This window comes from Pyrus communis, chromosome 8, assembly GCF_041283825.1.
Source record: "Pyrus communis isolate YQ-2024b chromosome 8, ASM4128382v1, whole genome shotgun sequence".
NCBI classification, from domain to species: domain Eukaryota; kingdom Viridiplantae; phylum Streptophyta; class Magnoliopsida; order Rosales; family Rosaceae; genus Pyrus; species Pyrus communis.
In genome coordinates, this window is record NC_142572.1 from 4244848 (window position 1) to 4257361 (window position 12514).

At 38.5% G+C, this 12514-nt stretch overlaps 2 protein-coding genes across 4 annotated transcripts; one reads left to right on the forward strand and one right to left on the reverse strand.

The window, feature by feature from the left end:
- The first annotated feature begins 3554 nt into the window (after positions 1 to 3554).
- LOC137717879 (uncharacterized) lies at positions 3555 to 6430 on the forward strand. Its single transcript, XM_068457376.2, has 5 exons — positions 3555 to 3847; positions 3946 to 4023; positions 4146 to 4221; positions 5767 to 5840; positions 5946 to 6430. Exons 1-5 carry the CDS (start codon positions 3725 to 3727, stop codon positions 6015 to 6017), a joined length of 423 nt encoding a protein of 140 aa, XP_068313477.1. The 5' UTR covers positions 3555 to 3724; the 3' UTR covers positions 6018 to 6430.
- Positions 6431 to 7049: 619 nt separating this feature from the next.
- Positions 7050 to 10722, reverse strand: LOC137717877 (Pentatricopeptide repeat (PPR) superfamily protein). 3 transcript variants are annotated; one of them, XM_088698711.1, is made up of 3 exons: positions 10525 to 10666; positions 7583 to 9394; positions 7050 to 7325 (listed from the first exon to the last, which is right to left on the reverse strand). In XM_088698711.1, the coding sequence occupies exon 2, from the start codon at positions 9358 to 9360 to the stop codon at positions 7807 to 7809; it is 1554 nt and encodes a 517-aa protein (XP_088554837.1). In that variant the 5' UTR covers positions 9361 to 9394; positions 10525 to 10666; the 3' UTR covers positions 7050 to 7325; positions 7583 to 7806. The 3 variants fall into 3 exon arrangements, with proteins under 3 accessions (XP_088554837.1, XP_088554838.1, XP_068313476.2); XM_088698712.1 differs by having other exon boundaries at positions 7583 to 9433; positions 10525 to 10658; XM_068457375.2 differs by having other exon boundaries at positions 7050 to 9433; positions 10525 to 10722.
- Between the last annotated feature and the right edge of the window lie 1792 nt (positions 10723 to 12514).

Genomic DNA, 12514 nt, shown 5'->3' on the forward strand with positions numbered 1-12514 from the left:
TACAAACTCAAAAATTATTTCTATTGATTTCAAATCTCAATAACCAAAGTGAGGAGTTATGCAATCTCATGGACCATTTTGGTTAAAAACCTGATTATTTAATTCCCACATGATATCTGTAAGATCCCACATCGCCCAGGGGAGTGATCCTTATATGTATATTTTCATCCCTACGTAGCATGAGGCCTTTTGGGAACTCACTGGCTTCGGGTTCCATGGGAACTCTGAAGTTAAGTGAGTAGCGCGCAAGAGCACTCCCAAGATGGGTGACCCATTGGAAAGTTCTCGTGTGAGCTCCCATAAACAAAATCGTGAGGGTGTGGTCGGGGCCCAAAGCGAACAATATCGTGCTACGGTGGTGGAGCGGGGCCGGGAAGTGGTCCCCCCTAGGGCGGGATGTGACAATTTGATATCAGAGCCTAACTCTGACCGTGGTGTGCCGACAATGACGTCGGGCCCCGAAGGGGGGTGGATTGTAAGATCCCACATCGCCCAAGGAAGTGATCCTTATATGTATATTCGCATCCCTACCTAGCACGAGACATTTTGGGAGCTCACTAACTTCAGGTTTCATGGGAATTCCAAAGTTAAGCGAGTAGCGCGCGAGAGCACTCCCAGGATGGGTGACCCATTGGGAAGTTCTCGAGTTTCCAGAAACAAAACCGTGAGGGTGTGGTCGGGGCCCAAAGCGGACAATATCATGCTACGGTGGTGGAGCAGGCCCGGAAAGTGGTCCCCCCTGACCAGGATGTGACAATATCAACCAAGATTCACACCATTTTTTTTTTTTGCCGACTTGTACTTATATGTGTTATGGCTTAAAATTTGCAAGTTAACAAATTAAAATATTAAACTTTTGACTGGTTTGGAATATGGGTTAAAATGAAATAAATACAAAGATTTAAGTAGTTCACCCCTTAAAACTAGATTACATCCAATGTATTGCTCAAATTCTATTGATTGCATGACTAAAAAATAGTGCTTTGCTAATACATCAATTATCTCTCCTCAGTTGTTCCACCTCCATACATAAGGCTCTCATCCTTTTATATGGGCCTCAATGAACCCTTTAGTTGTGGGTTTTCTTCACCTAGCATTTAATGTGCCACCAATACAGACTAGCACACTAACAAATTTTCACTTATCAACCAGATATTTGACGGTAATGTGACTTGTGTTCAGCTGAAATGATGCGTTCTATTAGAATGATGTGGGGCGAGCCACAGTTTGAATGCAAACTAGTTGCTAATGTCAGCTAGCTGTCATATTTGAATTTTTTTTTAAAACAGTTTTTCTTTTTTTACAGTTTTTTTTTAATTTTAAAATTCTTTCTTTTTTGGTCGTCATCAGACTCTCCATCAATATACTCATCTCACTCATCCTCCACAATCATGTTGTGTAATATGATGCAAGACATCATGATGGAGTCCAAATTTTCTCGACTCCACCCTCTTGCAAGTTCCTTGATGATCTTCCACCGTGCTTGTAGAATACCAAAAACTCTCTTAACATCTTTCGGTATGCCTCTTGTTGTAACGTAAACCACTTTTCGGCGTCATTCACAGGGTTTGGAATTGAGGGGTGGAGCCATGGAGGGGGTGGAGGGGATGGAGGGGTGTCAGGTGGGGAAGATGAAGGGGGTTCTGGGGTTTTTTTTTTTTTAAATAGTTTTCTTTAATTAATTATTTTAATATTTTAAAATTTTATTAAGTGTTTAGCCACGTGGTATAAATGTGGCAGCCACGTCAGCACAAATGGGGATCTTATATTTGCCACATCATCACTTAACGGTTAACTTAACAGATTTTTTAACGGTTGTATGAAATTGAAATAAAATAGTACGTAAGGACTCACATACTAGGAACTCACATGAGAACTTCCCAGTGGGTCATCCATTCTGGGATTGCTCTCGTGCGAACTCGCTTAACTTCGGAGTTCCGATGGAACCCGAAGCTAGTGAGCTCACAAAATGTCTCGTGCTAGGTAGAGATGAAAATATACATATAAAGTTTACATGATTCACTTCCCTAGGCGATGTGAGATGTAACATAACATTAAACAACATTAAAAAAAAAACATTTAACAATGTAAAACTTAAACGCCTACTCCATGCTTCTTTTGGCCCAAAGATGTGCAACAAGATCTTGTTGTAGGTACTTGTTTGTGGCGCAGGAACGTATCATCTTATGGCACCTCATGTACTCATTTAAAGAGTTACTACCAGTTCTTGGATTCAAATGCAAATTAGGACCATCATATATTTTTGCATGAGCTATTCTTGACCTATTTAGATCCTCTTGGTCGTCATCAGACTCTCCATCAATATACTCATCTCGTTCATCCTCCACAATCATATTGTGTAATATGATGCAAGACATCATGATGGAGTCCAAATTTTCTCGACTCCACCCTCTTGCAGGTTCCTTGATGATCTTCCACCGTACTTGTAGAATAGCAAAGTTTTCTCAACATCTTTCCGGTATGCCTCTTGTTGTAAGGTAAAACACTTTTTAGCGTCATTCACAGGGTTTTGAATTGCTTGGACAAGTGTTACCCACTTTGGGTAGATGTCATCTGCCAAGTAATACCTCGTTTGCTAAGGAATTGCTTTGCCAAATTTTTTTTTTTAAATATTAAAAAATTCTCACTTTGTTCCTATAAATTTAAGTTGTAGTTTTTAAATTTAATTTGTAATTTTTAAATTTAAGTTGTGGTTTTTAAATATAAGTTGTAGGTTTTAAATTTAATCTGTTGTAGTTTTTATATTTAAATAATAAATTATGTTTGGCCTTATGATCTTTTGGCCTTCGGTTGGAGATTATTTTTTGTCACAGGGCTATGTTTGGTTCTATGACCATTTGACATTCGGTTAGAGATAGTAAGAAATATGGCTCTGCACTGTTCATTAAAATATTAATTTCTTAGATGGCTAGATGGCTAAAACGAGCCATCTGGCTCTCTTTCGATTGGAGATGGCCTATAAGAAATTTTGGTGTTACTCTCTCGTTGGCAGTATTCCTCAAAAGTTTAAATAAAATGTTGCCTAATTTAAAATAAAATTAGATATTTTCTTTTCCATCTTCGTGGAATGAGTGTTTTCCTCCAAATATTTTTGGTTCTAAGTTTGACAAGAAACATGGACAAACAAAGGAAAATAGTTATGTCAAAAATATATATATTACTTCAAAGATATTTCTCAATGAGTAGAAAAAAATCCACATTTAGCTTTTCCTGGTTCTAAAATTAGAAATTTATAACCCAACAAAAAAAAGTCAATTTATCTTTCAATTAGATATTATGAACACCCAAAATAGTGTTAAAAGGTTTTTTTGTCGAATGAAGTCAAAGTAAGGATCCTAGTAGTTGTAATTCGATTCTCATTTTTGTGTTTGGTCAAATACTGGCGGAAAACAATTGTGTATATGTATGACAGTGTGAGTTCGATTTTCACCGATTGTTTAAACACTAACGCCGTCGTTTATAAAAAAAATATTTTTACAATTTTTTATGTTTTTGGTTTTCATATATAAAATTAAAAATAAAAATAAAAACAAAAACAAGGAAATGGATGAGATAGAGGAAAAGCAATCGCACCCCCACAGAGTTCCTACCATTATTCTCCCCCATTTCTCCCGTCTCCCAAAATCCCAACCCAAATCTCTCTCTCTCTCTATCTAGCTTTCTCTGTGATATTTCTCATTTCACCGACGCCGACAACAACAGCATGATGTGGGACGAGTGGGGCGACACCATTTTCTCCGACACCGACCAACAACAACAGCAACAACAATCCGACCAGGATTCCCACCTCAATTTCGATTTCTTCTCCGACCTCTCCAAGCCCAAGGTCTTGTTCTTTCGCCCGCACAATTAGGGTTTTTAATCATTTGTTTTCCATCTTTTTAGCCGTTAAACTACTCAATTACATGAGTTTTGTGTATTTAGGATTACTATAAGATACTGGAAGTGGATTATGATGCCAACGACGATGCTATTCGCTCCAACTACATCCGCCTCGCCTTGGTTTGTAATTTTCGATTTTTTTACACATTTTTTAGTTTTTTTTTTAATATTTTAATTTTTGGGTTCGTTTGTGGCTTACTGAAATGCTTTAAATTTTGCTTCTTTGTGATTTGTGGGTGCAGAAATGGCATCCGGATAAGCACAAGGACCAGGATAGTGCCACCTCTAGGTTTCAAGAGATAAACGAGGCCTATCAAGGTTCCTTTTTACATTCTTGCCCAATATACATTTTGCTTATACTTTCGAGCTAGCGTTGGTTGCTTAGAGTTTTCGGACTCCCAGGAACAATGGGTTTGTTGCAAGAATTTGAGCTATTACTAAGTACCCAATTTGATGTGGGTAATTTGTGTGTGCTTTAGGACCGTGTGTGCCCAATGGCACTCTAGTTTGATAATCAAACACTTAGTTATTAGATATGGCGATGTGGGGTTAAATAGTTTTTGCTAGCAAGTGTGGGCAGTGTTCTTGGTTTAGTATTCTTAAAGGACTGTGTTGGCGAAGAGGTTTGTGGAGTATAAGAATCTCTTGTTGCTGAATTGCTACAGCTACCTAACAATCGAACATTTAGGTAGCTGTTACTGGCCTATTCTTAATTTCTTATATCCGTTTAGTCGAAGACATTGGTGTGTCATCAATTATCCATGGCTCACCAAACCGACAGAGGCTGTATGAAAGTAGTTTTTGAGCCCTTTGGTGATATAGTTCAACACATGTATCAGGGAGCACTTTTTTGGGAAAATAATGACTTGGTGCATGATTATTTTATTACCAAGTACAGGAGTATAGCTAGAGTTTTTAGAAAGGTGAAGGAGTATGAAATTGTTATTGGGCATTGAAATTACTGGCTCCTTAGATTACTTCAAAATTAGAAATGACTCCGGAATGGCAAAACATCAAGCTCAATATGAGGGAAAACCTGGATAGGCTTGCGAAGTAAAACAGCAGGGACAGCAAATTTTTGCAAAAACGATTTTTCCAACTTGTTCTTCTTTGTTAATGGGAATCGTTTTATAAGTCATGCGTCTCTCATGGCCAGTAATGTTCATCCGTTTAATTTCCCAACATGACGAAAAGGTATCTGCAAAATATTATATAGATATAAGTTTTCTGTTAGCTATGGGTTTGCTAACCTTCGGGAGGAATGCTTCACAAAGGTAACATATAGACTGTGCTGCTTGATTATAGGCTATATGTGTTTCCTTAAATCCTCTGATTTGTATTGACATATTCAGATTTTAGCTACTTATTTCGATTTTTTGTTGGTTTCCTAAAAGATTAGATGGGACTTGGGAGGATTCATATAGGTTGGCTTTCTGCACCCATAATTTGTGCCTGTCGTACATTAAATTAGCCTGATTTCAGAACAAGCATGATTGAGGCAGTAGTCATTTGGATTAGTTCCCTGGATTAGTTCCTCCTACTTAAATGCAGCCTTGGAGTGTTATTTCCGACAAAACGACACTCTATAGGTGCATGCATTACGTATGTTATTGGCCTTAGAAAACTTTAGACATATATCCATTTTGATAGTCTAGTTTAAATGGTAACCCAGTAATTTGAATATTGTTGCTTTATTCTAACTAATGCATGAAGTGTGAGTGCTTAGAAAAGCCAAAAGGTGTCTCTGTGGCTGGCACTTAGAAGACTTGTTTTAATTAGCTGATTTTCTTCTAGGCATGAGTGAGGACTGTATTTCAGTTTTGTTTTTTAATCTAACGAAGGTGTTTCAATTTCGTTGAACAGTTTTGAGTGATCCAGTGAAGAGAGTAGAATATGACAAGAAAGGGATGCTTTACGTCTACGACTATAATATAACTGTAAGAATTCCCTCATCTGTACCATCAAGATACATTTCTTTTTCCTGCATCTACAGTTTCCTTCCGTGGTTTTCTTCCTTCTAACGTATAGTTTGTTGACCGCAGGAGTATCTAAACCGCTACAAAGGTCTTATATTGACGTGCAGTGGCCTGGGGATGAGGACTTCGATTTGGTAAGACAAAACAACCTGCACAGAAATCCTTTTCGTTAAAGACGGGAAAATCTTTACAGCGTGCAAGGCACATATTTGCTGACACTTCAAGTGGCATAGTAAGGGAAAACAATGATCCGTGTCCTTGGTTCTATTTGGAGGTTACTATTATCATGTGCACATGTATAAAATAGAGAAAGAAAGGATATCACTTTCTGTCGTGATGTCTTTTGCCTACCTGCCCATGTTAGATGTTACCTCTTTCTTGTAGAGTTGTATTTGTATAATAATCTACTTGCCCCAAATGCCTTTCCAATAATTATGGAATCATTCGATGATCGACCCGGGACAAACCCTTTTTGTTTGTTTGTTTTGGGAACTGATAATGTACGTGGGTGACATTTGAGAGCACATTGAAGCTTGTTACTGCTTTTTTTATGGCTCTTGTGGTTTTGCTTTTTGATCCGTTGGAATTCTTATTCCGTCGGAAATCTGTGTGTTCTAGTTTTGGTGAATGCCGTGCTAGGACAGTTGCTCCAACTCATGCTTGAGCGGCCTTTAATCCTTATGCGTTTTGGTGGGTTCTGCTTGCATCAACAGTTGATAGTCTTTCATGCACGTGTGGGAATGTTAGGACCCAATTGCCCCATGTTGAAATTAAAATAGCATGTCTTGGCGTGGTTTGTGAGATCTTGGGGTGCTCTATCCTTATAAGCTGGTTTTTCGTGACGAGTTCTCAGTAATATCATAACAGTTGATATCAAAGCCTGATTATACCACGTAACTAGGCCTAGTCTTTAAGAGATACTCTCATGCAACTACTTACGTCCCACGAAAAACTTTTATTGGATAGTTTGGGTAATATTTAAACCCATGACAAACATTTAATAGATGAGTGACGCCATTGATACTATGCATTGGTTGCAAAAAACAATCTCTTCTAATCTTCGAGAAGCCGTTTCAAAGGAAAGATTTACCATCGAGCTAGTGTTAATGTGGACAGAACGAACCAACAAGGATGCAGTATGGAAGCGTGATGGTATGTTAGAATCCAACAGTCGCAGAACGAAAAACTAAATTTCTTGGACAGTTCGTATCCTTTTTGTATACAAGCCGAAGCCGGTTTTTATAGGCAAGTTCTACTTACAGGTTCTATTGGGCATAGCTGCACAGACCTTGTTCAATTAGTGCTTGAAACCAGAAGATGACCGGAAGCTCTCGAAACCCTAGCATGCCTTTTGCCTTCCAGATTCTATTTTTCATATATAAACAGCAAAAGGACTTGAACTACGTACATCAAGGAATAATACAATAGAAATGGCTAATGATTCAACTGTATAGAAAACAGTGTGTCATAACTGAGATGCTTCCTTGCAAGTAGAGGTGCCCTACAACGAGACCCGGCGTGCACGGTACTGCAAAATTTTCTAATTCTCCACTTTGTTTAAATACTACAACATCAAGCTACATTGGACCTTACTAACCTGGTTTCAAACCTTTTGATTTATGAGCTTTCCTCCGGCATAATGTTAATGAAGTTCATCAGCATTGCAGAACAAAGATCCAGTACCACTATCTTTCAAATTCCACTTTCACGTTAAGGGTTGAGCTTTCCCTACCTCATAGCATCATGAAAGTCGAAAGATGATCCATTTCCTCTTGCCAGAAAGACGACCTAGATTGCAACTGCAAATCAGATCAGAAGGTTTTCTTAATCCCATTACTCCATGTTGAATTGCCAGCATCTTCATCACCTTGGGGTTTTCAAGCCTAGGATGTAACTTTTCTCTTGCATCTGAAATCCGTCTCAGGGCTTAATCCTGCTCTCCAACAACCAACTCATCGAGAAGTTCAAATGCAGACAGAAGCTTTCTTTCTCTGCAGATTGATTCAACCAAAACAGCCCAGGAATCAGGCAGTGGCTTAAACCCCATCTCCATTAATCCAAACAAAGCCATGGACGCCTCTTCTGCCATTCCAGCCTCAGAAATGCGAACCAGCAACTCATTTGAAGTTGCATAATGTGGTATGAACCCCCTACCCATCATTAACCCCAACAACGCAGTCGCCTTCTTCAATTCACCTTTTTGACACAAGAGATTCAACACAATCCTGTAGCTTGCCTTGTTGAGATAGACACCCTCGTACGGAAGTTTCTCCAGCATCTCAAGAGCATCCTCAATTCTGCCTTCTCTGCACAACCCTCCGAGTATCACATTGAAAGTCACGGTATCAGCTTTGCACTCTCTGTCTTTCATCTCTTTGAGCAACTCTATAGCTTCATTCACTTTCCCAGTCCTACAGCAGCAATTAATCAGACCAGTGTATCCAACCGTATCAGGCTTTATACCGAAGCTCATCATTTCATGGAAAACTTCCCTGGCCTCCTTCAATCTCTTCTCTTTACATAAACCGTTCATCAGAGCGGTATAATTGAATACATTTGGGTTGCATCCATTGCTCTTCATAAACTCCAATATCTTCCTAGCCCTGTCGACTTTGCCACCATGGCAAAACCCATTAATCAAAATGTTGTAAGTTAGGGCATCAGGCAAGATTTGGTCCTTTGAGATCATTTCTTCGAACAACTCCATTGCTTCTGCGAGTCTTCCACTTTCACAGAGACCACCCAAGAGAGTTGAATATGTAATCAAATTAGGGTAAGAAATTTTGAACCTTTTCATTTCCTTCAGAACCTCAAAAGCAGAATCAAGATCCCCATTCTTGCAATGGTGCTTAACCAAGATGTTGACAATGCATGTATTTGGCTTGAAGCTAAAGTTCTTTTTCAAATGCGTGAGAAATTGTCGGGCCAAATCAACCTGATTTGCTTCAATCAGTAAATTGAGACAAGTACTGATGGATTTGAGAGACGGTTTTTCTCGAACTATTGGCTGGATAGCATAGAACATTTCAAGCACTCTTTCATGCATAGAGGATTTTGAAAAATGGCTCATGAGATTAAGGAATATACCCTCATGAAATTTGCAGGTCTCATAGGTCATTTGATGAAGAATTGCATCGATAGCCTTGAACTTCTTGGACTGAGCAAGCTTCTGGAGGATAGTTCCATAGGTGGCATTGTTGTGATTAAACCCCTTTTGTTCAGATACCATGTTAAATATTTCCAAGGCATGCTGTGGATCTCTCCCACGTTTGATTAAGTTGATGGCAGATTCGTGAGAAATATATTTGCCTTTCCTCCTCGTTTCTGTCTGGGTGTCTGTGGTTTCGGGTGGGGGGTCTGGTTTGTGAAGTTTGACTCTTGAAAAGTGAAGAGGAGAGATCCATGGAAGTGACGATGAGAGTGTCGAAGGAGAGGATGAGAACCAACGGCACTGACTTTTACTCACTCTCATAGCATTCATGAAAACTGCTGCTGTCTTGTTAGGGCCCAGTCATCTGAAGAATATGAGGATCTTAAATACTTATGCATGTCAGCTGTTTTAAAGAAAAAGTGTAAAGCCATTGCTAAAAACTGAAAACAACTTGGTACAGGATGTGGCAACGTTAACAATAACGTGATGACAAAACTATATAAAACAGGATTCATCATAAGGAATTGCAAATTGAGCAAAAAAAACGAGATTAGGTTTTTGTAAAACATGCATAAAATTCCATTCTAAATTTCTAATCAAACTTAATTTCAAACAATAATATAAACAGACGCACAGCACATATAACGAGCTGATGAGGAGACTCTTTGGAATCATATTGGCTAATCTAGGTAGGATGTCTTTAGACACAGAAGGCATCAACCAAAAGAGAACAGAAAGCAAGCGGATTCGGAAATCAAGCATCTTTCTGCCTTGATGTCCAATGTAAATGAACTTACTCTTGTTCCTGTAACACCCTAGCTCTCTAGACAATAGCTATATCACTTGAATCATCCACCAAACCCACAAAAACAGTTCATTGTGCATCATCTCGGAAACAATTGAACGCCCAATGACAAACTGGAAGGAAAAACAACTTCTTGAACAGATTGCACAAGAATTAGGCGTTGCAAGCTCTCAATCCTCAATCAGTAACACGAATTATGCCGCAAGCCAGTGCATCTACTGAATTGGGTTTTTAGCAATCAAGTAGGTGCACCTGCTTGTGATATGTATTAAATTTCTATATAATTCCTCTAACAAATTGAGGATTGAGAGGCCGTAACGCCTAATTATCACGCAATCTTCTCAAGAAACTTGTTTTTCCATCCAGTTTGTCATTCGACATTCAATTATTTCACAAATGATGAAAAAGTGAAGGGTTTTTGTGGGTTTGGGAAACCTTAAAACTGAACTTGAATCCACTAACCTACTCTCTGAAAAATCAACCAACCACATTCCCCATAAATTCAAAATTCAAAAACTCAAATGGACTGATTAATGGGCAGAAAATGTTCCAAATTTCAATTCCGTTGTCTTTAATTTTTTATTTTTCCTTCAAAATTCCTTGCAAATCAACGGAAATTCGTACAAACAAATAAAAAAAAATTGGATTAAAAACACAATTGCAAATTTGCAATGCCTGGAAAGACTTACCTGGAGGATTAATGTGAAAAGCCAACACTTTCTGTAACCAAAATCTAGCTGTTAACTTGAGTTGCAGGGCGGAGGTGAAAGGCTGCTTCCGCTCTCAAGGAAGAAGGCGCACCAAATCAAAAACGCCACGTCGTGTCTGTGGGGTTTCTGTTTCTTCGTTTATGTGTGTGTTTTTGGCCCAAGAAAAAGCCCAAACTTGCATACGCCCATCTTTCTTTCTTATTTTTAAGGAAGATTCTTCAATCCAATGCCCTTTGAGCCCTTTGGTGATTTAAAAAGAGGAAAATTAATGAAAATAATTTGAAAATTTTGAGTTTTAACGATAAGGATAAAATAAAAGGTAAAATGAATAGTACCAGGATTGACTTTTTAGTGTAAAAATGTGGTTTTTCGTTAAAGTGAACAATACCGGGAGCTTTTCGTTAAAATTCCCTTTAAAATGTGTCAATTTGCCACTTACTGCCACAGTCTAATAGTATTCCTCTTCACTTGTAAGTAAAGGATTTTAGATTCGATTTTCGCCAAAGGTGATTTTTAGCAAGTTTAAACAACATTATTGCTAATCCATTGTGAGGTTAAGTCCACCCACTCTCCTTTAGTGTATATAATATTGTTTGTTAAAAAAAAATATCTCAATTTGCCTTAGACCGTCTCTGTTAATCTTTCCGTCAAATTAAGGGTAATCTTTGATTCTTTCAAGTGAAAAGCAACCTAATAAAAAAAAGTGTCAAATTTGATGGAAAAATTAAAAGAAAACTAATGAAAAAGGTTTTAAAACTTTAAGTTTTAACGATAAGGACAAAATAAATGATAAATTGAATAATACCAGAATTGATTTTTTAGTATAAAAATGTAATTTTTTGTTAAAGTAAACAGTACCTGTAACTTTTCGTTAAAGTTTTTAAAAATTAACAGTTTAAAGTAAATTTACATATTTTAAAAGAAAACTCATAACTAATTGCACATAACTCATAAAAAAAAAAAAAGAAATGAAAATCGAAAGTATTGATAAGTCTCTCCCTTTTAGAAACTCTATACACAAACATTTGATCCGCCACCTAACATGAAAATAATGACACACCCCGACCGAGATCAGAGCGTGCTGGCCGTCACACGAAGGTGACGTAGCCATGTGCACGTGCGGAAGCTAATAAAGTAGTAATATAAAAGTACGAATAATTAAAACTAGCATACAAGGTACTAAAACAAGTGCTAGTAAGTGAGATACAATTTCAGAGCAGGTCTATAGCAGCCCAAACGAAAAAAGACAACAGTAGTACGCCCGAAGGCGACCATACAATGGGGAGTGTCTGTCAGAAATGCCGGAAAGCCCTAAGGGGAAACCACCGCAACGGCTAAGCAACTAGAACCTGGAGGGGCGCAAAACAAAAGCGTGAGTGGGCAAAAACAAAGCTCTTTGAAAACCATTTAGCAAAATAGATTCTAACCCCTCGCCGTAAAACCTGTATACTTCCCAGAAAATAAACATATAACCGTATGTATAAACATGCAAAACATGCTCAAGGGTATACCAATCATGCTCAAGATATGCCATGCCAAAGCCTCAATATGAATGTAAGTGCCCAGGTATAAATCATATCAACATCATAACATCTGGCAGCCGGAGTCACCTAACGTGACCTGTACGGCTGCATCTAGAGCTCAAATCTCAACTCTATAACTGAACCTGCCCACGAGTCGGAACCACTCAAGGTGGTCTGTACGACAGGCCTGGGTGTAACATATATATACGCTCTAGTGCTACGATCACGTGAAGTCTGTGCGAATAATCGCGAGTCACCTACGAGTCGGAACCACCTAATATGGTCTGTACGACAGGCCTATGCACCTAACTTGGATCCAAGCTGAGCGTGTGGTGCGGGAGGTGAACATCACGTGAAGGACTGTGCCCTACTCTGGGCGGGAGCACTATCACCGGGGGTGCAGGTTATGAGCTCTCTAAGTCTCTCAAACTACTGCTGAAAGTAAA

What these genes read in the sequence shown, in the direction of transcription:
- LOC137717877 (XM_068457375.2), bottom strand. Translation starts at nt 9,360, where the DNA reads ATGAATGCTATGAGAGTGAGTAAAAGTCAGTGCCGTTGGTTCTCATCC.
- LOC137717879 (XM_068457376.2), top strand. Translation starts at nt 3,725, where the DNA reads ATGATGTGGGACGAGTGGGGCGACACCATTTTCTCCGACACCGACCAA. An exon ending in CCGACCTCTCCAAGCCCAAG is followed by an intron (nt 3,848 to 3,945) that starts GTCTTGTTCTTT and finishes TTGTGTATTTAG; the next exon opens with GATTACTATAAGATACTGGA. An exon ending in TCTACGACTATAATATAACT is followed by an intron (nt 5,841 to 5,945) that starts GTAAGAATTCCC and finishes TGTTGACCGCAG; the next exon opens with GAGTATCTAAACCGCTACAA.